We start from the raw sequence: 24,495 nt of genomic DNA, 5'->3' as shown, positions 1-24,495 counted from the left end.
AGATAGATGACTTATTATATTATTCAAAAACCTACAACAAACATCAACCTTAGGGCTGAAATATCAGTCATTAAAATTAGAAACATGACAAGTATGCAGTTTATCATCAGTGCTGTTGCTCTGGAGGTTCTTGACAGTGCAATGAGATAAGAAAAAGAAATCAGCCCAGGTGGGAGGCATGAGTCAAGTGCTCGGGCCTGGTGGGCTGGGAAGACCCAGAGGAATCGGGTGGAGAGGAAGGTGGGATGTGGGACCAGGATGGGGAATACGTGTAACTCTATGGCTGATTCATATCAATGTATGACAAAACCCACTGAAAAATAAAAAAGAAAAAAAAAAAGAAAAAAAAAGAAAAAGAAATGAGCTATAAATTATTGAATAAGGAGAGAGAAAAATATCATAATTTATAAACTATGTTTGTCTAGTTGAAAAGTCAGAAAGAAAAAAGAGGCAAAATAATAAATATAATACGAGAGTTCACAAAAGAAACCTGACTATAGAAACAATATTACATCAAGAGTTTTTATAAAAACAAGGAAAAATTATTTCCTATTATATTTACTTTTGATGGAAATATATGTGTATATATGTACAAAATTCAAAAGGTACAAAAGACATAAAAACGAGTCTCTTATTGAATTTTTCCCGTGTAAACACAACATATGCACAAAGAGGCCAAAAGTGTTTTGCCTTTACTTCTGTATGACTACACATTCTGAAAGATAATTTTTATTATATAAGAAAGCAAAATCATAAATGATAGAATATATAATAGGTTTATTATAGTACAAAAAACACAGTGTGCTTCAATATGTTTTCTCTCACAAAATAAGGCAGTTTTTACACACACATGCACACAAACACAAACCACTAGTAGGTTAACAAAGCAGCTTACTTTGAAAGCAAACTATTGGTATTAGAAGGAAATACAGTCAATGTCTTCTAAAAACCTTGGGCTGTCAAAGACTGTCCTGAGTAAAAGAAAAACATAGAGTTCAACAGAAAAACACTGAAAGGCACAGAAATCATAAATTCCTGAATGACCAAATACATCACACAAAAGGAAAATCAAGGGAAGTGTTGAAAGAAACCATGGTGATTTCAACATGTAACAATAGCCTTATTTCAAATGTGGACAATGACTACAGTGTAAATTGTAGAGCAAGTCTATATATAGAAAATAAACTTGCTTTCTCTTGCAAAATAAGGCAGTTTTGGTGAGGGAATAAACCAGTCCCATTTTGCTTGGCGCTAAAGCAGGCAGGGCAGGGGGTTCCTAAGTTTCCTGTGGACCAGAATGCATCCTGAGATGGTATCAGAGGATACCTGATACCTGCTCACAAGCACCAGCACACCCTCTGTGACAACACACACACCCCACTTGCCACGGACAACCCAGTAACCCAGAGGGTCCCTGAGTCAGTGAGGGGTTCCTGGGAGAAAGGAGTGTGCCCCAAGAGGAATTCCACAGCAGGAAGCCACAGAGGGGCTGCTCAGCTGGGGGCATGAGGTCCCAGAGGCACCAACTGTATCATGAGAATGGAGTGATAAGTGGTGCTGTGTTGACAGGTTATCTGTTTGGAAAAGGAGTCAGTTTGGATGGCAGCTCCCGCCTTGCACAAAAGGAAATTCCAGGTATATCCTTGAGACAAGCCTTGAAGTGGAAAGGTAAGAAAGAATTAGGAAACCACAGCGGAGACTCCTTTTGTAAAGGGGAAATGGGGAAGGCCATCCTAAGCCACACACAAAAGCAAGAAGCAATAAGGGAGAATGAGCCTTCTGGGGAAGAGGAGGGCCTGAGCAAAGTGAAGGGTGTGTGTGTGTGTGTGAGACAGAGGGAGGTGATGCATGTGGCATGAGGATCAGACAAGGGACTGGCCGACGCCCGGCAGGGCTGTGCTACAGTGCCCATCCCATCTTAGACCAAGTACTGCCCCAGGAGAGAGGCGGGGGCCAGTGCTCCACACCGCTGTCAGACTCTTAACCAGAAGTGCTGTGGTGGTCCAGCAGAGAGATTGACTTGGTGAGGGCTGTGCCTGTCCCCAGTGACACTTCAAAGAGAGGGCACTGTGGTTGGAACTGCCCCAAGCGTGGCACGAAGGGCCCCATGGGGATGCAGTCTGGGAGATGCAGGGGCTGTACCAGGCAGGAAGCTGGATGCCTGCAAGCCACCCAACCTGGGCTTGTGTCAGGGAGGGGTGGGGTGGGAGGGGATCATATAACAAAGTTCCCAGGACAGGAAGCAGGCTGGGAGGGTACTGGACGTTGGTGTAAAAGTTCATACCTACAGGCACAGATGTAGACAAGATAATGATGAAGAAGGGAAAGCAGGGCTCCTTCTGGAGCGGCCGGAAGACAGTGTGTGGAGGCACTTCCAGACTTACCCAAGACGCAGCTTTGGCTGGGGCAGTCCCATCAAGGCAGGCACCCCCCACAGAGTGTGATAAGCTCAAGCTTTGAGAACCCTGGCTAATGTTTGCCACGGGGAAACCCAGCAAGAAACTCGGTGGATTGTAGCAGACAGGTGGGCCTAAGTTTGTGCTGGGTGGGCCCCTGCTGTCTCATTTTTGAATTAAGCATGGCAGGAGTGGCAGGCTCCTTAGTCTTTCCAGTGCTGAAAGCCTCTGACTGTGTTCCTCAGGCCCTGACTGCAGGCATGCCTCTCGCTCCAGGTCCCTCCACATCTGAAGGCAGAACCTACGGGGAACTGGGCTCCTGCCCTGGCACAGCAGCCGGCCAAGGGCAACTGAGGCCAGCCAGGGTCCAGAGCTTCCCCACACAGGGAGTGTTTCAGGGAGGGCAGTGCCAGCTCGTGGAGAGGGGTCGTGACTTGGGCCAAGACCCCAGCATGGAGACACTTCAGGGCTGGCAGGCTGTCCTGTGAGAGAGGTGCTCAGGAGGTGGGCAGAGGCCTCCCAGGCCCTGCCTGAGATCGGAGTGAGTTGTGGCCTGAGAGGGCCTAGTGCCCGCCTCGGAGATGGTGGAGCACTGCCTGTGGCGGGACTCAAGCGGGGACTTGGCAGAGAGCAGAGGAGGAAGGAAGCACGTGGTCATTTGGGACACCAAGCCAGGAGCAAGCAGAAATGCTGTGGTTGAGTTAGGGCAGAGATCACTGAGGCTGAGCAATAACGTGTTGCTGAAGATGCCCCTGGCCAGCAGGCTCCACTGGACAAGTGGATGAGGGGCTGCCTGAGGGCAGTCCTGCCTGGGAAACAGACTGCCCCGCCCACCTGAGGCTGGCTCAGGTGGGCTCCCACAAAGGAAGGATCAGGTAAGTAGCTCTTAGAAAACAGGGCCCCAGAGCCAGCAAACGAAGCCCCAGCCTGGTGAACCTTGCTGGGGCTGTGGTGTCACAGCAGCCACAGTCACATGCTGGCCAGCAAGGCGCCAGGGCCCGGGAAGCGGCAGAGTTCTGGCAGGCCCCCATGATCACTAGGCAGCCCAAACTGTGGGGGGGCATGAGTACAAGCAGGAGAGTGGCACGCCACCTGCACCCCCCTGCCCCAGGCTCCAGAAGAAGGGAGGGAAGCACTGAAATAAAACTGCTCTGCATGGTCAAGGGCATTCAGAAGGCAGTACCCTGGGACATCACTGATGACCAGGGCACAGTGTCCCAGAGCCACACCCCAGGGGGACCAGGAGAAGGCACTGGGCTCACGGGAAGCACTGCTCAAAGGAAGCTTCTTGTCCCCTACGTGAGCCTGGCCTTTGAGGAGGAGGACCACTTCATGACACAGCAAAACACCCAGGGAACCTGCTGACCCGGGGCTGAGGCTTGCTGGGAGGGGTCTGGAAATGTGGGCAGGGGCGGTGGAATGAGTTGCACAGATTCATGGAGCTTTCAGTGTGCAGAGCCACATTCTTCCTTTCCTCCCAGGGGTGCCGGGAGCTTGCATGGACAGCATGAACATGTGTCCTTCTGGGTGGACCAGCCATGGCCATGCCACGCCCCTCAGCATCTGCCCTCCCCCACCCCTCGGGGATCCGTGGACGTCTCCATTGTCTCCTTCCTGGATCCCACAGGAGTATCCGGAGAGGGCAGAAAAGAGGTTCCCCAGAGGAAGCAAGGGCCAAGCCTTCTCGCTCGGCCAGGAATTTGGGCTTGGTCTCCCAAGGAAGGGAGGAGGCCTGCAAGTAGGTTGCACAGCTGCTTCTCAGGAGGGAGAACACCACCAAGCAGGCCCTCAGCACGTAGCAACTGTTACTGCTATAATTGGGCATCAAATGTCAGGGATGGGTTGCCCAGCGGGACGACGGGACACACAGACCGACCCAAGGGCGCTGACCTTCCTCTCTCGGCCAGCAGGTGAGGAAAGACACCTTCATCGCGGGAAGGACTTCTCTGCATCAGGCACTGTGCTGCCTGCTTCAAGGCGTTGCCTCTTCTAGTCCTCCCAAGAGTCCTTCTTAATCCCACCCCTCACCCCCTTCCCTGCCCCAGCCCCTTCTGGAGGCTCCTCCTGAACCCTGCAGCCCATCTCTTCCCCAGCCTCCTGTGGGCACTGCTAAGTGGGCATCTGTCAGGAGCACATGGCCCCAGTCAGTTAGCATAGATCATGTATTTTGGTCTTTCCCCTCACGCAGACTAGAGATTCAGAAACAAGTACCGGGTCTCATTTTTGCCAGTTAAAGCACACAGCTTTATTGATGATACATAAAAATGCAGACTTGGTGGACGAGGTTAAGTCAGTACAGCACATAGAAGAGGAGTGTACTTTTTTGCTCAATAAGTATCGTTCATAGGCTCGCAAAGAAAAGAGAGTAAATGGAAAGAATCCCATCTAAGCAGCAACTGATACGTTTTTGGCACAAGCCCCCATATGGGTCTGGTCTCCCCAACATGGTCCAGCTTAGACACAGAGACCACCACAGGCCAGGCATCCCCACTGAGGCTAGAACATGTTGTTCTTTAACCACAGCTGGCAGCTGAAAGGACCTCTTTACCACAGGAAGAAGGCTGCAAGGGAGCAATTTACAATGCACATTGCCTGCAGACTGAAAGACCAAGAGGTTACTCAAAGCTTTGTGGGAACCCCTGCTTGACCAGTAAGAGTGTGGTCCTGGATTTAGCAAGTGCAACTTTCACCCAGAGGTGTGCTGATCCAGCTAAGGCTGGGTCTTCAATAGCACCCACTGCAGAGTCTTTGAGAACACAAGTGTGTGTTCACCCATTGACTGGGCTTTGTTTTGGAGTGGATCAGTCCCACCCTGTTGGAGGGGCCACTTAAGAGGCCAGGGTTTCTGAGAGAAGCTGTCTCTTTGTGTTCCTGACAGAGAGGGGCAGGGAGGGGCATAGCGCTTGGGCTCCCAGCAACTCCCCCGACAAGGCTGGCTTTTCAGACAAACCCGTCAGGGGTTTCACAACCTGCCCCTCAGCACATTCACTTCCCTCTGGTATCAAAGGAAACACCAAGCCTGAAACGGACCTGGCAAGCATGTTATTAATAACTGTCATGCTTATTAACAAATTTAATCCAGCCTGCTGCAGAAATGAGCTGGAGCAAAGGGACACAGTCTCCCGACCCACTTGGCTGGTGCACATCTTCATCTGGCCCTGATTTTCAACACTGGCATTCAAGTTATCCGGGGCACACAAAGCCTTTCCCTCCTCAACAGCAGGGTCGGGAGTCGGGATTGTGTTTCCAGCAATGGAGAGGCTGGCCAAATGACTGTTGATATCACGGCTAAATGAAAAACTGGCATCCTTGGGCTCAGCTAACAACACTTTTCCCTGAATGAAAGGGCCCTTGGAGAGGCCAAGAGCACAACTGAAATTTTTAAAGCTCTGAGCACTCCAAGTATTTTTGTGTTCATAAGGGAACGGGCGCTGTTTTACCAGGTATGTTCGACTGGCTTTGCCCCCACCTGAAGGTCTGTCCTCGGCACCACCGGGTGCCCCAGGTTCAGTCCAGTCCCCGTCCTCACTCCAGGGCCGTGCCATAGTTGTCAAATCAAACCAAGTCTCGCACTCCTCGTCATCCAGTTCCTGCTCATCATCCCATTCCTCTTCCTCCTCCTCCAACTTCTCACTGTCATTTCTTCCTATGGTTAGTTTGTAAACGCAGTAGCAGGCACCAGCCCCAATCATCAGTCCTGCGGCCATCCAACCCACTTCCCGAGCCCGGCCCATGTTCAGGTCTGTTCAGCTGGGGGCGGACAGGGGTGGTGGGGTGCGGTAGGACAGAACAGGAGAGGGTCTTGTTTCACTTGAAAGAAGAGGGTTCTTAAGGCCAGGGTGAGTGATGGTGGAGGGGAGTCAGCTTCAGCCTATTCCCGGCTCCTGAGGCTCTCCTGTGATGAATCTATGGGTGAAAAATTATATTAGGGCTTTTGGCAATACCTGGATTTTTGCCTCACAAGACAGACAGAGTGGAGTTTGAGTTCTGGCTGAGAGAGGTGGATTATTTGGCCACAAGTTCTTTGTTCTTTTCTGTCATCCTCTGTCTCCCTTCAGGACCCACCATTTGTCTCCCAGGGCCTACAGAGAATGGCAGGAGTTGGGACTGGGCTATAATGGCCAGGACGGTGACAGGTAGTCTCCTCCTCCACCACACCCCCAGCCCCAAAGACTTAGAGGCAGTCTCACCTACCAACCTCTACCAAAGCCAGTAAATTCCTTCTTCTCTTGTCTTCTGTGGTCAGTGGTCCTCCCACAGTGATTGATGGACAGTCTGGCAGAAGGACAGAGGGAACAACAGATAGCCAGCTTTGGAAAGCTAAAGTGTAGTGGATGGATCAGCAATGAGAACACAGGTCCCTTTTCTGAATTTCCAGCCTTTGAGCTTAAAATATTTCTCACACCCTCCTGACTTTCCTAACACTGGTTTCCCCACCCCTCCCCCCTTGTCCGCCATTTCCCCAGCAAAGGCCGCCACACCCCTTTCCCTGAGCCGAAATGCGAGGGGGTATGGAGGAAGGGGCCTGGAGAGGGCGGCTCAGACCCCGCCCGTAGCGATCCCAGCCCCCCTCCCTCATCCCCACCGCCACCCCCACCCAGGGGCCAAGCTTCTTTCCACCTTCACACCGACCTGCACGGTCCCAAAGCACTTGGGTCCTTCCGTCGCCGCGACTTTCCCTGGCGACCTACTGGCCAACAGATCTACAAACCTGCAGACAGACGGTGGGGGGTGGCGGTGGAGGGGAGACAGAGGGAACGGAGTGCTTGGTGGACGGAGCAGCACTCGGGACACAAGTGCCCTGATACTAGAACCTTTCTTTCCTCGGAGTCTCTGTACCAGCCATTCACTTCCCTCACCCGCCGCCCGAAGTCCGCCAATTCTTTCCACAAAAATGGGCATGAAGAGGGGGACGGCAGTATTTAGAAAGTAGGCGAGAAGGGGACACAGACCCCTGCCTGCCGGAACCTGGATCCGTGGCGCTCTTGGCCTTCTCCCAGCCCCATCTCCCTCCAAGCAAAGCCCACGCTCATACCGACCTGCAACGCCGGTGGCTACTTTCCTTCTTCCTTCACGCGCCTGCAGAGTGATATGGGGGGCTGGTACCCAGACGGAGGCGACTAGCAGTACTTCTGCTCTAGGCAGCTCTGGTCACGTGACGACCGCGTCACCAGTGAGCTCTGGCCCCCAATTTCCACTCCCACAAGCAGTGCGGCAGGCGCCAGCCTGCCCAGTACCTCCCCCCATCACAAGGGGCCTTGTCACTCTTTTCCTCTGTAACAATACCAGAAGCCAGAAGTGACCGTGGCTGTCTGGTGTTTGCATTTGGCTTTCTCTAATTACAGAAAAATTTTCCTGGGTCTATCATTTACTTACACTTCTTTTGAGGGGAATGTCTTACCGTTTCTTTGGCTCTGAAACTCCTGTCCCCTCTTTCTTCATTTCTACCCCTTCCCACATGCAGTCTCTGCACCAAAATTAAGCAGAGGGCCAGGGAAAAAAAGCCCAAGTAACAGGGAGATTTTTGTTACTATTTTTAATATATTTATATTCTATTTCTTCCATTCTTTCTTAATTGACTCAAGTTACTATTTTGTAGTCAGAAAATACAAATATATGTGTGTGTGTGTGTGTGTATAAAACAAGATTTCCTAGTTAATATGAAGGCCTCATCAATTTAAGCTAATTTGTACATTGAAAATATTTTCTTCTGACTGCAGAGGAGATAGCAGTTTTCAAATAGCATATGACACTTTAAAAACATACCCTTACAAACAAAGCCAGTGTGCTTTCAATATGATTTATAAATTGATGAATAAAATGAATCTATAGTAAATTGGTCAGTGTTTTAATTGTTACCAGTTTAGAGAAGTGAACCACTATCCCTTTCTTCTTGGCTGAACTGTTACTTGTTAGAGAAGACTGCTGGATGGCTTCCATTCTGGTTTTGAAGGACAGACTCTCTGCAGACCCCAAATTCCAATGAATCTTATGTCTTCAGATGAACCTTACAAATTAGTAACTTCACAGATTAGCTTGCTCTTCATTCAAAGCTCTTTATTTAAAATCTATTCTCAAGTTTCATGGTGTAATCCATAAATCATCCAGAAATTAGAGAATTCCTTGCTAGCCCATTGATGAAAATGATAGGTGGAATTTTCATTTGATCACGACACTGGTGAAAGACCTGTGGTATTTGTCATTTGTGCACTGTATGTCCCCTTAGCAGTGCCTGGTGTTGAGCCTTTTCCAGTGGAAATAATGGTGAGGGTCTGTGGGTGACTGTAAATCACTGCAACAACCTGACAGCCCTTGAGATCCATGTCCTTTTTCCCTCACAAAAGGCACAGTTCATAGGACCCCAAGCAGTGTTGCCCGGAAAAAAAGGTCTTTTCACCCTCTCCCTTCTGTTACAATTTCATTGTACCATCTATACAAGTCCCTCAGAATAATCCCAGAAGGTAGTGACAAAGTCTGCAGAACTTAGTTCCCAGACATCCAGCTGTCCCCGCTGGGGAGTCATGCTCTAAATATAAACCCTTCAGGCAGCCTCTTTCTTAGAACACTGAAATGTGACACTCCAGCAGGAAGCTCCCTGGGTGAGGGGCCCCTGTGTGGGGGAGGCCCTTTCAGGAGGTGAACCAGGAAGCCCAGAGTTCCTTGCTAGTGAAAAATTTACAAGTCAAGAACACGTCACAACTTTCTGGTCTTCCTTAAACATTTATAGTTCAAACACACCAACATTACAACTCATCTCTCTAAACCCCTAACTCATTTGTTTTGCCATCATCTCCTTACACTGTTCTTTTTATCATCCTTTATTTTACTTCTCCAAGGGAAGTGATTTATATTTATGAAGCCTTACTAACAGAACTTGCAGATTTAACTATCATTCAACTTTTGGCTGCTAAGAACTTAAAAAGTGGCTTTTATTTATTTTGAATATATACATTAGAAAGAACTGCAGAGCATGTAAAACTTAAGAAAGACAGGTGTCACTGACGTGGCTCTACAATAAGGAATCATTTCACAACTCTTACTTAGCCATGCTTCAGGGACAAAAGCTCCACTCTTACCTCTCCTCATTTGTTAAAAATATCTTTCCCCTTCAGTATATTTTTCAATTTTTCCAGTGTATAACCCCTGACCGCCATTCTCCCAGGCTGTCAGATCTTTCCTGTTTGGATCCACTCCCTCTCTTAAACTTCCTAAACCCCATGGGAATGATAATCCTTTCAATTCTCTGTGTCATTTTGATCCACAATTCCTACCAAGGAACCTGGGGACTGACATTTAAAATCTATTTTCCCTTCATTATACACCCACCAACAAATATTTATTTAAGGGCATGCTATTTGCCTGACATACCATTTCAAAAGCAAAAAGGGAAAATCCTTAAGCAATCCCTCAGACAAGTCTTCAAAAAGACTATGTGAGTCCACTGTCAAAAGGAACCTTTTGGCTCAAATCAGTTTATGGTCATATATGATGCATGATTTATAAAGTATTCAAAAACATAAAAGGATCAGCAGATGGTAACACTGATGGAATTTTGGAGGGTAAGAAAAATAAATGATAGAAAGTTGTTATCTTTAAAAGCTGTATTACTTTTTGTATCATGTTGTTTTTGTGTTGTGTATTAGTTAATTTTGCTTGATTGCAAGCAACAGAAACCACATCTGTTTAACTTAGTGAGGGAATGTCGAAGACTAGCATCAGCTCTGAGGTGTCAAGGTAGGAGGAACTGACAGATGGTCTCTTCAGGATGCCATAAACTTCCACTGATGTTTGGTTTTCTATCTTTGTTCAGGTTTAAATTTCAGTAAGAGTAAGTATTGAGTTGGTTTGTTTTGGGCACAATGCCCACCCTTTTGCTGTGGAAAATGACAGGGCATGTAAAATGTGAAATGCACTTCCTTTCTTTTCCTAGAGAGAACTGTAAACTGTTTCAGAGATTATTGTTGATTTGCAGGAGCACTTTAACTATTTTGGATATGCATCTTTTGCCCAGCTGTGACTGGGGTGCTGGGGGTATATTTGCCACAGCATGCTTTAGTTGTCACTGAATATTAGAGAGGTGCAGTTCTGAAATGGTGGTGCACAAGGCTGTCTTCTAGGCCAAAGCTACCTGACTTCCTTGACAGGATTTCACGCAGTCGTATCTACAGTACAAAGTATTGTGCTCATCCCTTCATGATCAATACCTGAATTTGTCTGTATAGTGAGAACAGATGCCTGTGTCAAGTAAAGACTCTCATTCAGAGAGACATATATAAATCTATATCTGAATGCCCAAACCCATGGATCTCTGCATTCCCTCCCTGTAAGAAGGCCACAGGGAAGCTAAGTCTCACAAGGAAATGACAACTGAAAAATTTATCCTGAGAAGTACAACCGTCAGGGGTACTAGAGGTTTCTGTTAGTTTTACCAGCCCCTTCTCTCCCCATTGGCAAGCTACTACTTGGGAAGACACAACTTCAGAAGGTTGTGTGGTAAGCCTGCAATCACAGAGCAAGGGCATTGGTGCACTTTAAGAAGTGGCTTTCAGCTAAGAAACTTGAAGTACACGTACACATCATGGGGATGGTTCTGCCAAAGAAAGCTAATTTTTCCACGCATCTTAGCCAAGACTCCCTCTCCTCCAGACAGTGCTTGGGTGGGAACTATCAACACTTTCCTCTGACTCTTCTTTTCATATACTCCTGTTTGAATAAGCCCCTTCACCGCACATGATCTTTCTCTAAACACAGAATCATACAGTTTATTTGCTATCTGCTTACTAAATTTCAGTCATATCCTGTTCATCTTAACCTTACACAGTACTGTATATCAACTGTATCTCAATAAAAATGGAAGAAAAAAATACATTTTAGTCATATCCTAGTACTATTTTTCAGAAGTTACATTGATATGAATTTCTCTGGAATTCTGCCTGTTCCCAAATTTCCCAGTCTCTTGATTTACTCCCATATTGTCTGTGGATCTTAAAATTTTAATACTCAGATAACAACCTTATATCTTAACTATCAGGGCATATCACACTATAGACCCTGTGTTATGACATTGTTTTATTATTTTTCCCACTTTCTTAAAAGTGGGAACTTTCTTAAAAGTTCGCTCATTGCTGACAGGTGAGTTGTTGAATTCATCAATACAGTCAGTGAAAAGGTTTCACAGTACTTGCTGTATGCTGACTTCAGCCAATTTTGACTTGGTCTAACACCTCTAACACCTACTTCATTTAAAGATGCTGTTGTCCATTTGTATATTTTGTAATGTTCTTTGTATGTCACTCACTTTGTCAGTGTGCATGCCTCCTATCTGACAGACATCCATGACATACTTGTGATTACCACTCAACCTTTTCTGTGTAGCTGGCTTCTGAGGGTTCCTGTGCCTTGCTAACTGATGAAAGTGAAAATCTATAGCTCTCTTGTTGAGAAGACTGGTCTAGTCAGAAGATTTATGTATTCTCAGACACACTGATGAGCTTATTTAGGATTGTGTTATGTGCTAGGCCCCAGAAGACACTAAGATTGCTTTGAGTGAAGTGTGTAACACTCCCTACAAGTGAGAAAATGTGGGACTTTTGGAGGCCATCACCCAACATCACTCTCCCACTCTTTTTTTTAACCAAATGAAAATAGCTTTACAGCCATTTTTTTTCTCCTAAAAAGAATGCAGTCTGGGGGTGGGAAAGGGCAGAACTGAAAGAAGAAGAACAGCAACAAAACAGTAGGTAAGGAAAAAAATTGCATTCACTCCAGGTCTCCTTTTCTGATGGCTTTTTCTTTTCAGATCTGGGACTAGATTTCAGAGGAAATGGTAGACATTTATAGCTGGGAGGCAGGGAGGTGGAAGGAGAGGTTACTGTCCCAGGAGTCCAGGGTAGGAAGAGGCAATTTTTCAAAAAGTACAAGTGGCCAGTAACCCCAGGGGAAGATGCTGTCCCTTTCTGGTAATCAGAGGAAGGCAAACACCACTACAGGGAGATGGGATTAGGAAAGAAAGAGAGTAACAAGGCCTGCTATGGGGGAGGGAAGGGAGGGGGGCGGGCCCTCTTCTGCCGCACTGCTGGTGGGAGGGGAAATTGGGGACCCGAGTTGGTGGATGACGTAGGTCTCACGTGACCAAGAGCTGACGTGTGCAGAAGTCCTTCTTGTTCTGGTCGTTGTTCCCGTCTGAGTATCAGCTCCCCATTGCCCCGAGGGCCAGCGGGCCTGCAGCAGAGGAAAGGAGCAGGAGAAGGAGATTGTCCCGGATCCGTGCAGGTCAGTGCCTGGGAGATTCCAGAAGGTGGGGGTGGCCGAGGGTGCAGGGCGGAAACCGTCGCGGATCCTGGGGCGCCTCCGTCGTCTCTTCCACTCGCCGCCGACTTTCCAAGACGTCTGTCCCGCCCGCAGCCCATTCTGATGCTGCGAAATGGTGAGCAGGGGGTGTTTGGGAGGAGCTCAGAGATCGGAACGTGGGAATCTGGTGGGAACCGAGGCCGTAATCTGGAAAGGGAGCTGTGCCCTGGGTGTTGGCCCCCAGTCCTCCAAGACGGTGCCAGAGAGGAAAGGCTGGACATGGGGAGGGGAGGTGCAACGTGATGTGTCAGCAGAACCCCGAGAGGGGTCGAAAGGGTGGGAAATCTTTGACAGCCAGGCCCCGAATTAAGGACAGAGTTTTCTGTTCTGGGGACCGATCCGTCCACCAAGCACTAGGTCGCGGCAGTTTCCCGTCTTTCTGACTGTGACTGTGTCTTCCTGACCATGGCTCTGTGTCTTGTGGATCCGAGCCTCTCCCGGGTTGCCAGTCTTTCCGTAGGTTGCGGCACCACGCCAGGCTAGAGAAGAGGAAGGAAATTAACCCCGATTCGTGAAGGTCGATTTGAGGGTAAGACCATCTGGAGACCCTAACGGGGGCGGTGGGAGGATGGGGTGGGGAGAAACCAGAGGTAGCGATAATCTAGGTTAGGTCTGAGTCTGAGTGTGTTTCTCACACTCTTGGGACTGTGGCGAAATGGCGTGCAGTGTGTGTGTGTGTGTGTGCGTGCGCGCCCGTGTGTCGTGGGGGGTGGGGTGGGGGAGAATGACAGAAGGGAAACCTATCAGATAGTTTGTTCATAATCCTCTTCTCTCAACAGTACTTAGTCCCCATGTTTTCGATCTGTCATCCTGCAGGTCTGCTGTAGCAGGTGGCACCAGTTTAAACGAGGGAGGAAGTTTCCTCGGATCAGTAGAGGTCGGTTTGGGCGTGGGGGCTGCCTGGAATGGGGGAGGGGTTGGAAATTGCCCGCGGTTGGACAGGCTCACCCAATGTTATTATTTCCCCAACATCTCTCCCATTTCAGGCTAGGGAAGCGGCAGGCATGTGCATGTTTTGGATGGCAGAGAGAGGTTGTGTGTGTGTGTTTTTTTTAAATCTGACAACCTAGATAGGTGAATCAGGAAAGCAACAAATGGAGGAACAGTCAATCCATCAAGGCTTCAGTTCTCATTGGCTCTGGTCTCTCTGCAGGTTGCAAGCGTTGCTGGGCGTGGCACACCTCCAGGGGAGGGAAGAAGGGGCAAACTGCTTGTCTGGAGGAGGTTAGTGCAATGGTGCCACTCCCTGGGAACATCCAAGTTTGGGGTAGCTGAGGCCCCAGCAAAGAGGATGGGCTCCACTGCCTTTATATAGGCTTGGGGAGGAGGTGGGCTGGGGAGAGTGAAATGAGGGGGAAAGAGTTTGTTAACAATCTGCGTTTTCTACCAAGAACTCATTTGCTTGTCCCTCTGTGCAACTCTCTGCAGAGGACAACACAAGGAGAAGAGAAACTCCACCTCCAGAATCAGTTGTCGTGGCCTTGAAGTGGCTGAAGACGATCATCCTCCACAGGCCTGCATCCAGGCCAGGCCCATAGCCCTCCTCCCCCAGCCTGAGTGACTACTTTGTTCCTTGGTCCCTGATACCATCAGGGACGATTGCATGGGCTACGCCAGGAAAGTAGGCTGGGTGACTGCGGGACTGGTGATTGGGGCTGGTGCCTGCTATTGCATTTATAGACTGACCAGAGGGAGAAAACAGAACAAGGAGAAAATGGCTGAGGGCGGGTCTGGGGATGTGGATGATGTTGGCGATTGCCCTGGGGCCAGGTACAATGACTGGTCTGATGATGATGATGACAACAGTGAGAACAAAGGTATAGTATGGTACCCACCTTGGGCCCGGATTGGGACTGAGGCTGGAACCAGAGCTAGGGCCAGGGCAAGGGCCAGGGCCACCCGGGCTCGTCGAGCTGTCCAGAAAAGGGCTTCCCCCAATTCAGATGATACTATTTTGTCCCCTCAAGAGCTGCAGAAAGTTCTTTGCTTGGTTGAGATGTCTGAAAAGCCTTATATTCTTGAAGCAGCTTTAATTGCTCTGGGTAACAATGCTGCTTATGCATTTAACAGAGATATTATTCGTGATCTGGGTGGTCTCCCAATTGTTGCAAAGATTCTCAATACTCGGGATCCCATAGTTAAGGAAAAGGCTTTAATTGTCCTAAATAACTTGAGTGTGAATGCTGAAAATCAGCGCAGGCTTAAGATATACATGAATCAAGTCTGTGATGACACAATCACTTCTCGATTGAACTCATCTGTGCAGCTGGCAGGACTAAGATTGCTTACGAACATGACTGTTACTAATGAGTATCAGCACATGCTTGCTAATTCCATTTCAGACTTTTTCCGTTTATTTTCAGCAGGAAATGAAGAAACCAAATTTCAGGTTTTGAAACTCCTTTTGAATTTGGCTGAAAATCCAGCCATGACTAGAGAACTGCTCAGGGCCCAAGTACCATCCTCGCTGGGTTCCCTCTTTAATAAGAAGGAGAACAAAGAGGTGATTCTTAAACTTCTGGTCATATTCGAGAACATAAATGACAATTTTAAATGGGAGGAAAATGAATCTACTCAGAATCAATTCAGCGAAGGTTCACTTTTTTTCTTTTTAAAAGAATTTCAGGTGTGTGCTGATAAGATTCTGGGGCTAGAAAGTCATCATGATTTTTTGGTAAAAGTGAAAGTTGGAAAATTTGTGGCCAAACTGGCTGAGAATATGTTCCCAAAGAGCCAGGAATAAGTTCTTGATTTTGTAGTTTAGAAGCAACACATGTTGTAAACTATTCCTTTTCTCCACCTTGTCTATATGGTAAAGGAATCCTTTCAGCTGCCGGTTTTGAGTAATGAATATCATATTGTATCGTCAATGCTGATATTTATCTGAGTTGGTCTGCAGGCCTAAGCTGGATGAATGAATATCACTACCTGTTCTGAAAACGTTTGTTGCTTTTTATCTCACTGCCTAGATTGAAATATTTTTACTATTTCTTCTGCACAAGTGACAGTGAACCAATTCCTCATAAATAAGCTCCCTCCTGTCATTTGCATTGACTGCATTTGTGTATCATCAGTGAAGTTGTGTGTTAATGCTGGAAAGAAAAAAAAAGAGAAACCACACTTGTCTTTTGGTTTATAATCTAGTTGGAGAGATAAGAAACATACAAACAAAAAGAAAACAGAATATCTCAAGCATATACTCTTTGTTAAGTATTCGCACTCAGAGCACAAGAAAGCAAAGGTTTCTGCGGGATACAGTAGTCAGCTACAGATTTATGGAAGAAGTGTTCATTTAAAATGAATCCTCAGTGGGGTAGATAGTTAGGGAGTTCCATGTGATGGGAGTGAAGGGGACTGGTGTGAGAAAGGCATGGAGGTAGGAACTCTCTTGCTGTGACAGTGAGGAGACTAGTCTGTTTAGAGTGGAAAGTGTGACCAGAAGTAAATAAATTTGGAAAGTTGGCTGAAGCCAGTTTGTGGAGAACTGTTTGAATATTACCTCACCGAACGCTGAGAGCCAGTGAATAATTTTGACTAGAAAGAATAATTGGAATTCATATAGAAGTCCCTCTCTCACCTACTATGCAGTGTCCTTGAGAGTATGGCAAAAATGGAGTCTTTCAAACCCTGGTGGTAGGAATTCGCTTACACTGGCACGAGGTTTGCAGAGGGCCATTTGGTAATACATATCATTAGCCTTAAAATGTGTAATCCCTTTGTCCTAAGGAAATAATTGAATCATTGGTCAAAGATTGTATGTGCAAGGCTGTTTATCCAAGCGCTGTGTGAAATAGTAAAAATTACAAACAACTTAAACAATTTAGCACACTGGATTGGTTACATAAATTAAGGAATATTCACATGGTATAAGATAAATATGTCAATTGCAATCCATATTGTCAGGGAATGATATTCATCATGCACTGGTAAGTGAGAAAGGTAGGTTAGATAGGAGTCTTCTTAGTATGATTCAATTTTTCTGAGAATATAAGATATTTAAGTAGACACTAAAAACTCTGGAATTACAGACATCCATATAGTAACAGTGATTGTCTTTTGGGTGGAAGGATAGTGTAATTTTTACCTTTTTACTTTTTATTCATCTGTGTGTTCTTATTAACCTAAAACAAATACTGATTTTTCAAAAGTTTTTGAAAAAGGAAAGTGTTGGGAATGGAGCAGGTGATTGATTGGAGAATGAACTGAGTAGAAAAAGTATTTGCATTAAACATAAGATGGGTTGAAGCTTTCTCTCTGAAATAATAGATGAGTGCTAAAGATGGGGCTCACTGTAAGAATTAAATGAAGTTATATATGTGAAATACTTAGAATTTTCTGGCACATAGCAATTAATTAAGAAAAATGAGCACACTTAGTTCCCTAGAATTCAGGGTCAATAGTTGTTCTGGTTGACCTTTGTGTTGCTAGGGGCATTTTGCCAAGTGTCAGCATCATTTAATAAATAATAACAACAATAAAGGTTAGCATTTATTAAGTGACTACTGTGTAGAGTGATGTCATTCCTGCAAGGCAACTGTTAACCATAGTTTCTTAAAGAAATAGGCTTTTCTTTTTTCTAAGTACTCAAAACGTTTTATCAGACATGATCTCACCTGCCCTTACAATGTATCATTGGTCAGTTTGGGGATGTTATCCTACTTTATACCTAAGTCCAGGAAAGGGTAAAATCTCTGTTCAGTTATGATCTTGTTTTAGCTCCAGGCTTCCATATACTTACTCAGATGTTGCCTATAGTAGACAAAAGGATCAAGGATTGATCAGCTTAAAGTTGTTGAGTATGGTGACTATTGAATCATGCACATGTTGGAGCTCCTTTGACGTCAGTTTTAAGGGTGAATGAGGGTAAAGGAATTAAAATTTTTTCTTGCTCTATTATTAGGCAGGAAACAAGGATTTGGGAGGGAAAGCCTTATCCATTTAAAATAAATTGACTTTGAGATACCTGTGTGCCATCTAGATGGATATACCCTAATGTCGTTTGAGTGTATTGATCTGGTGCTCAGAAAAGACCAGGCTGCAGACATAGATTTGGGGGCCACCAGAGAAGAAATGATAACTAAGGACATGGGAGTGAATGTGATCCCCAGAGAGAAGGTGCAGAGTGTAAGAGTGGAAAGCAGCAGAAGGAACTGGATAAGGGATTGTGGCAACTGGGGAAAGAAGCATCGAATTCCAACTGTGGATACCCTTCCAGACACTAACTATCATTTTACCTATATAGTCTGTACATCAAATTGGATGATACTGTAGGTAAAGTTTCAGAACCCGATTTAAATTTTTTCTACTTTTCTTCTAAAAATTATTCATTGGAGATACTTAAGAAAATAGAGACAATAAGAACAAACTTGTTCCCTCACCCAGATCTGTATTGTGAACATCTAGAAAATATTCTGATCAAGCCATGTTGAACTGGGGTGCTGAGTGACTTTTTGACCTGGGGTGGCAATGAGGTGAACCTGGGTAATAAAAAGCCACCCTGTAACAGGGGCACAGGCCTGACCAGTGTCCATCTGCTCCGCAGGACTCTTCTCATCCTCTCCTCCCTTCCCATTCTGCTTCCCTTTCCCTCCCTCACACTTCTCTCTTTCTTCCCTCCTCTGAGAGACCACTGAGAGTAGTCTTTTTGTGCTTCTGTGTCTTTTGGGAGTGATCATTTCATTTCCATGCCACCAGGTCATGCACCAATGGGCATTTGATACAGAATGATAATTGTCGTTGCTGTGGTAACAAGGTAGCCCTGGGTATATATGGCTGGATGCCAAAACTTTTTGGACCGTTGTTGAACGGAGACTGAGAAAGCACCAGTCTTATTGTGGAACAGCCCTGTGTGCATTGCATGAATCTTGATGTCCCATACCTGGTATTATTTGGAACTGAATCACCCGGACTTTGGGAAGTGCTATGTGAGACAGATGTGTGACTGCCTGGTCCAGAGAAGACACAGGGCCGGCCCAGCCACACTCTGGTGTCTGCTTTCACATCAGAGGTTGCCATTCAAACATTTTGGGAAGGGCACCCTTCTAGTATAGTAGCCGTGATTGTGGCAGCTCATGGGGGCAGGGAGGAGCCAGTGTCCTTTCTTTAGAGAACATGGCAACTTCTGGGAAACTGAGGAAATTAGAACTCAAGAATATTCTGCTATTTTGTTTTTATCTACTGATTTTAGGAATTTAAGTGGGTCTATTCCAGTCAAATGTGTTCCAAGGTGATTTTACAAAGATGGAGTATAGTTCTCTTATAAATTGTCACCCAAAGCATAATATTTAAGGCTCAGGAAACTGGTTTTCTGTTTTTAAATTCATATTTTACTTGCCTTGTTTCAAAAGAGATTCTAAGTGTAGATTTAGCAAATTGATGTAGTTCAGGCAAATTTTGTGTTTATGCCTCTGTTTGGTTAATTTCTCTGTTCTATTCCCTTGAGAGTGGTTTTGCGAAGAATGATTATGACTATTTTCAATGCTAACATTTTACATTCATTTTTCATCATATCCCAGACTGAAGCTTTTTTCCCTGATTTCTCCATTCAAACTGTGGCTCTTCTTGCCTTTAAACCAGAACTACCATGCTGCCATCTCCGGGTGCAGAAGACTAGGATATTGACCCCTGAGGTGTGGTATCAAGCAGGATGACACATATTTACTTTCAGAGATGTGTATCTCCATGCTTTTCCCTCTCCACTGTGTCCTTCTCAGGCTTGTGTTAAGGGCTTGGGCATTGTTGGGTTTGGGGAGAAGCCTGAGGAGAGGGAGAAAGGAGGGAGTGGGAAAGAAGCCTTGTTGGAGGGGTAGCTTCATTCTAACAGGTTAATATCAAAGGAATTTGATCCAGCACTGACAGTGGGCTAAGTGTAACTCTTTGACCCTTGTTGACCAGTTACATTTTAAAAGGTGAAAGAGTAAGTGTATTACAAGCATCTTTGGGTATTAGAGCCTTCTTTTGGCATTAGAGCATTTCTAAGTTTGCACATGGACATAACATGTTATTAAATTGGTTAGATTTTCTTTTTTGAAAATAAAAAAAGAATGAGAGTCTGTTACTCTAAGAAATGTAATTACCAAATAGAACAGATTTTTAGTGTTGGCTGCTCAGAACATTCTGTCCCTAAGATCAATGTACATCAGGAACCACATAATCATCAGAAGGTTGTTTATTTAGTGCTTAGGGAATTGGGGCAAGCTGACTTAGCTAGATGTTGGTGCTGTCAAAGTAGAAGAACCTGATGCACCCACATCAACTATGGGGGTTGACTTGTGTCTGAAATCAAATACTTGTATTCAAGAGCTAGAGCATGTTTCTGTCTGTACACAATTAGAAACTTTGTCTGCCCAGATGACCCTTAGCCAGAGGTGGATTATCAGTTGATAGTAGTTTTGTGATTGTTAAGATGTATTATCAGTTAGTTTCCATACAGGATTTGAGAAATGTATATTTTATAACAGGAGAAAAGTGTAGTATTTGTAATGCATTCCCTCCTATATATTGATTAGTATCTCCCTTTTCTGCACCCTTCTTATGCGTAATGATAACGTGTTATTGATTTTTTGGAAACCAAGGTAAAACAAATTGTTACCTCTTTAGTTTTTTTCCCATTTCTACTTCAGTTTTCTGTTTGCTGAAATGTGGTTTACCTATAACCTTGCTAAATTTTGTGGCTTTCTTTCAATAAGCTGTAATGAAAATTCTGACATAATGAAATGGATCAATAAAAGAAAACTTTTAATTTTTACTGTCTTCCATCATTTAAAATGAATTAAATGGGTTATCTTTTTGATATTAGAAAAGTTGGAATCTAGGCAAGACCAAATAAAACAGACAACTGTTTTCTAAATCTTAAATCCATTTAAACTGACTTGGAGACTAATTCTTTGTAATCATTTAGTATTAAGATCATCAATCTTCACCTCTTGTTATGCTGGTCTGTGTAATCTATAGCCAAAAATTGAAAGTATTAAATCGCACCATGTTGCTTATAAAAATTGCTTAAATTCTGATTGATTTTCTTCTGATATGAAAGTTAAACCTTTATGTTATGAATGTCATAATTCATGAATGTCTATAAATATGTCACACATATGTGTTTAGGTGGAAATGACTGTATTTGGGGAAATAATAAGATATTAGTAACACTCTGGAATTGCCTTTCAGTTATTTTTAAATTATGAATAGAAGTCCCAGATATATTTATTTTAACTTTGAAAGTGGAAAAATTAGTATCTGGGGAAGAAGACCATATTATAGCCTCTGCATTGATGGACAGGATTATGCATCCACCTGGGCATTTGACTACCTCTCTGAGACAGCACTCAGAGTTAGCACTGAGAGATTATTTTTCATAGTGAACTCTATTTTAGTCTTCTTTATTATATTTTCTTAAACCATAGGAGTTCTTTATGCTTATTAACAACTCAAACAGATAAAATGTAAATTAAAACATAAAACTGCCCTCTTCTCACCCATTTTTACCGTTACCTGCTATTAATGTGTTCTATGCATGCGCTATACTATGCTTTGCCAAGTTGCTTCAGTCATGTCTGACTCTTTTGTGACCCTATGGACTGTAGCCCGCCAGGCTTCTCTGTCCATGGGATTCTCCGGGCAAGAATATTGGAGTGGACTGCCATGCCCCTCTCCAGGGGATCTTCCTGACCCAGTGTATGAACCCCCATCTCTTAGATCTCTTGCATGGGCAGGCGGGTTCTTTACCACTAGCACCACTGCATATTTAAACATAAATGATACACATATTCATATTTTTATCAGAAAATGAGGTCATTGTCCATATATGGTTCTGTTCTGCAACTTTTATTTCACCTAAAATCATGTGTATATTTCCATGCATATCCTACCTCATTCAACTTTGTTCATGGTAGTCATATCATTCAGCCTTTCCCTTTATGGTTTCTAGGTTTTTGGGCATGCTGAGGCAAGCTTTTACTCCCCCAAGAGTTTACAATAATTTTTAATATTTTATTCAAACTTAAAAAAAAAACCTGTGTGTTTAATTCTTCTTGTATATAGTTTTATGTGTGGTATGAAGTAGAGACATAATATTACTTCTTTTTCCCAGCCCTAGACATTGACTATGCCATCCACTTTTTGGCATACCTTTTTAGACATCATTAGTTATAGGTTATCTACCTAATGTTATTCTTCTCTATAAATGGAAACATTATTCCTCTTTCTGCTATCCTCCTGGTAGGATGCACTGGAAACTTGTGGTGAAGTCCTATATTACAGAACCTGTTTATTAAAGATGGAGTGAATTATATTGGGTTGTCATACTAGTAATTAATTTTAATGGGTCTATTATGAAATAGAGAAAAATTTTAAGAAATTTAAAACACCAAAGGATAAATACAGTGCACTATGGGCTATTAAAATGCTACAATTTGTAAGTGGTAGCCTAGTAGGTGACTTACATGAGTGTGACAACACTTCACTCAAAGCATGACAATGAATGAGCTAATTGGTGTATTTGAGAATTTGAAAATCTGCTAGCTAACTCAGTCTTCCAATCAGAAGAGTTATTACATATTGTCACATATGCCTTGAAACCAAAGATAAGAAACTGATCTTTTTGAAACATGGAATGAACTGTTCGATCTAGAGGACTTGAGCACTATGAATTAAGACATTTGGGAGGACACTTACAAGATAAAGTAATATTCTTATCAGAAAACTGGAAGAGGTACAGATTTAAATTTGTAAAAGACACTTGTGCACAAATAATATAATTTAAAAAGTGTATCAATGACACACTGACACTGGAGACAATTGGTTGAAGTAGCAATTGATTAAAACATCCTATGAATGAGTTTGATATTAGATACTCCTTTCACTAGTAATATATATCCTTTTAAGCAAAAGAAATAAGAAAATGTTGGCACATGGTCTGAATAGTGCAATACTTCCTAAAAACTTGCTAGAATAGAAGAAAGCTATTGATTTTTGTGTGTGTTTATCTTTGCCTAAGCACCTCTTCTATTTTGCTTATTGACTTCATGATCTTTAAATAGTACTTGTGTTTTAGACAAATACAGTCATATCAATTGTAAATAGAAATTGGTTTTAACTTTTCCCAATTTTACACTAATTATTTATTTTCTTATCTTATTGCAATAAATTGAATCACCAGAAATATTATTGAATGAAAATGGAGATTGTGGATGATCTTGACTTGTTCCTGGTTTTAGTGGAAATGACCTTGGCATTTAATGGTTAAAATGAGGATTGCTGTTAACTCTTGGTAAAAAACACTTTCAATATTTAAGTCATTCCCTTCTATTCTTGTTGGTATCCATTAGAAGTAGCTGCTGATTTTTTCTATCCTGCTAGGTCATAGTAGAGATTTTTCTTGCCAAACTTCTGGGTTCTGTTTGTTTATAAATTTTATATTTTGTTAATATTTTATTTTGATTTTTGTATTATTATTAATATTTTTATAGTTGCCTTTTATGTACTATCTTTAGCAGATTTTGATCTTAAGTTTGCTAACTTTATAAAATTCATCAGTGAATTTTCCATTTTTTCCCTCTTTTCTGATAGAGTTTAAATGATATTGATCTTAACTGTAGTAAGTGTTAGTTGCTCAGTCATGTCCAACTCTTTGCTACCCCATAGACTGTAGCCTCTGTCCGTGGAATTCTCCAAGCAAGGATACTGGAGTGGGTAGCCATTCCCTTCTCCAGTGGATCTTTCCAACCAAGGGATCGAACCCAGATCTCCCCCTTGCAGGCAGATTCTTTACCATCTGAGCTATCAGGGAAGCCCAATATTAGTCTTATCTCTTCTTTAAAGGTAATACAGAGCTGAATTGAAAAACCGTTGATCCTGGTTCCTTTTTTACTTGTAGGTCTACAATCACATTTCTAATCTTATCTCTAGTAATTTGTCTTCTCAAATTTTCCGGTTCTTGGATTAATATTGATAACTTCTACTGGGAACTTATCCATTATCTTTAGATTTTTAAGTTTGATATCAAAGATGTATATATAAAGTTATAGCTCTTTTAATCACATCTATTTATGTAGTGAAAGCTTTCATTATTCATAATTTATATACTTTTGTTTTTCTTCTGTTATTACTTAGTTTTACTTATGAAGAGTTTATTTTAGTGGTCTTTGAAAGAACCAGGATTTTATTTATCATTTCTATAATGGTTTTTTCTGATCATTATTTTTAACTTTTTGCAAATTTCTTCTATCTTTGGATTTGTTTTCTTATACTTTTCCAATTCTTCAGGAAGAGAGCTTATTTCTTTTGTTTATGGGCTTCTTGAATAATAGTGATAATTTTCTCTGAGTACAGCTTTCGTCATGCCTCATAAGCCTTGAAATGATGTATTCTTTTTCTTTTTGTCTTGCTTTTAGCTTGTAATTTTACTTTTAATTTCCTCTTTGACCCAGGGGTTATTTTAGAGAATAGTGCTATATTGTCAGGCAGTTATATTTAATGGTAATCTTTTATTTATTTATAATTTTATTATGTAAAGACAATGTACCTAAAAATTTGTTCCTTTTTCAGAATGTATTTCCTGTTTCATTTAATCTGAGTTTTTAAATTTGAAAATCATGTTTTTCAATCCCAGAAATTATTTTTTTTTCTTTAGTTGTATTTTTTAAGTACTGTTGTTAGTTATTTTGCTAAAGATTATATCTGACTCCTTAAGTAGTTCTATTCCGGTGGGAGATAATGTAAGTTTTAAAGTGCACAGACAATGAATATGAAT

General features: G+C 43.4%; 2 protein-coding genes across 7 annotated transcripts; one reads left to right on the top strand and one right to left on the bottom strand.

Moving 5' to 3' along the window:
* Positions 1 to 4,627: 4,627 nt before the first annotated feature.
* Positions 4,628 to 7,566, bottom strand: ARMCX6 (armadillo repeat containing X-linked 6). 5 transcript variants are annotated; one of them, XM_065915276.1, is made up of 4 exons: positions 7,436 to 7,566; positions 7,029 to 7,107; positions 6,587 to 6,716; positions 4,628 to 6,302 (listed from the first exon to the last, which is right to left on the bottom strand). In XM_065915276.1, the coding sequence occupies exon 4, from the start codon at positions 6,128 to 6,130 to the stop codon at positions 5,225 to 5,227; it is 906 nt and encodes a 301-aa protein (XP_065771348.1). In that variant the 5' UTR covers positions 6,131 to 6,302; positions 6,587 to 6,716; positions 7,029 to 7,107; positions 7,436 to 7,566; the 3' UTR covers positions 4,628 to 5,224. The 5 variants fall into 5 exon arrangements, with proteins under 5 accessions (XP_065771348.1, XP_065771345.1, XP_065771346.1 ...); XM_065915273.1 differs by having other exon boundaries at positions 6,587 to 6,671; XM_065915274.1 differs by having other exon boundaries at positions 6,591 to 6,671.
* Positions 7,567 to 12,531: 4,965 nt separating this feature from the next.
* Positions 12,532 to 20,872, top strand: ARMCX3 (armadillo repeat containing X-linked 3). Of its 2 annotated transcripts, none has more exons than XM_065915005.1 (5): positions 12,532 to 12,668; positions 13,196 to 13,275; positions 13,563 to 13,623; positions 13,900 to 13,970; positions 14,175 to 20,872. In XM_065915005.1, the coding sequence occupies exon 5, from the start codon at positions 14,350 to 14,352 to the stop codon at positions 15,487 to 15,489; it is 1,140 nt and encodes a 379-aa protein (XP_065771077.1). In that variant the 5' UTR covers positions 12,532 to 12,668; positions 13,196 to 13,275; positions 13,563 to 13,623; positions 13,900 to 13,970; positions 14,175 to 14,349; the 3' UTR covers positions 15,490 to 20,872. The 2 variants fall into 2 exon arrangements, with proteins under 2 accessions (XP_065771077.1, XP_065771078.1); XM_065915006.1 differs by lacking the exon at positions 12,532 to 12,668 and adding an exon at positions 12,685 to 12,822.
* The last annotated feature ends 3,623 nt before the right edge of the window (positions 20,873 to 24,495 follow it).

The sequence above is a fragment of the Muntiacus reevesi genome, chromosome X (genome assembly GCF_963930625.1).
Source record: "Muntiacus reevesi chromosome X, mMunRee1.1, whole genome shotgun sequence".
In the NCBI taxonomy this organism is placed as follows: domain Eukaryota; kingdom Metazoa; phylum Chordata; class Mammalia; order Artiodactyla; family Cervidae; genus Muntiacus; species Muntiacus reevesi.
Note: the sequence above shows the minus strand (reverse complement) of the source record. Positions and strands in the feature narration are given on the sequence as shown.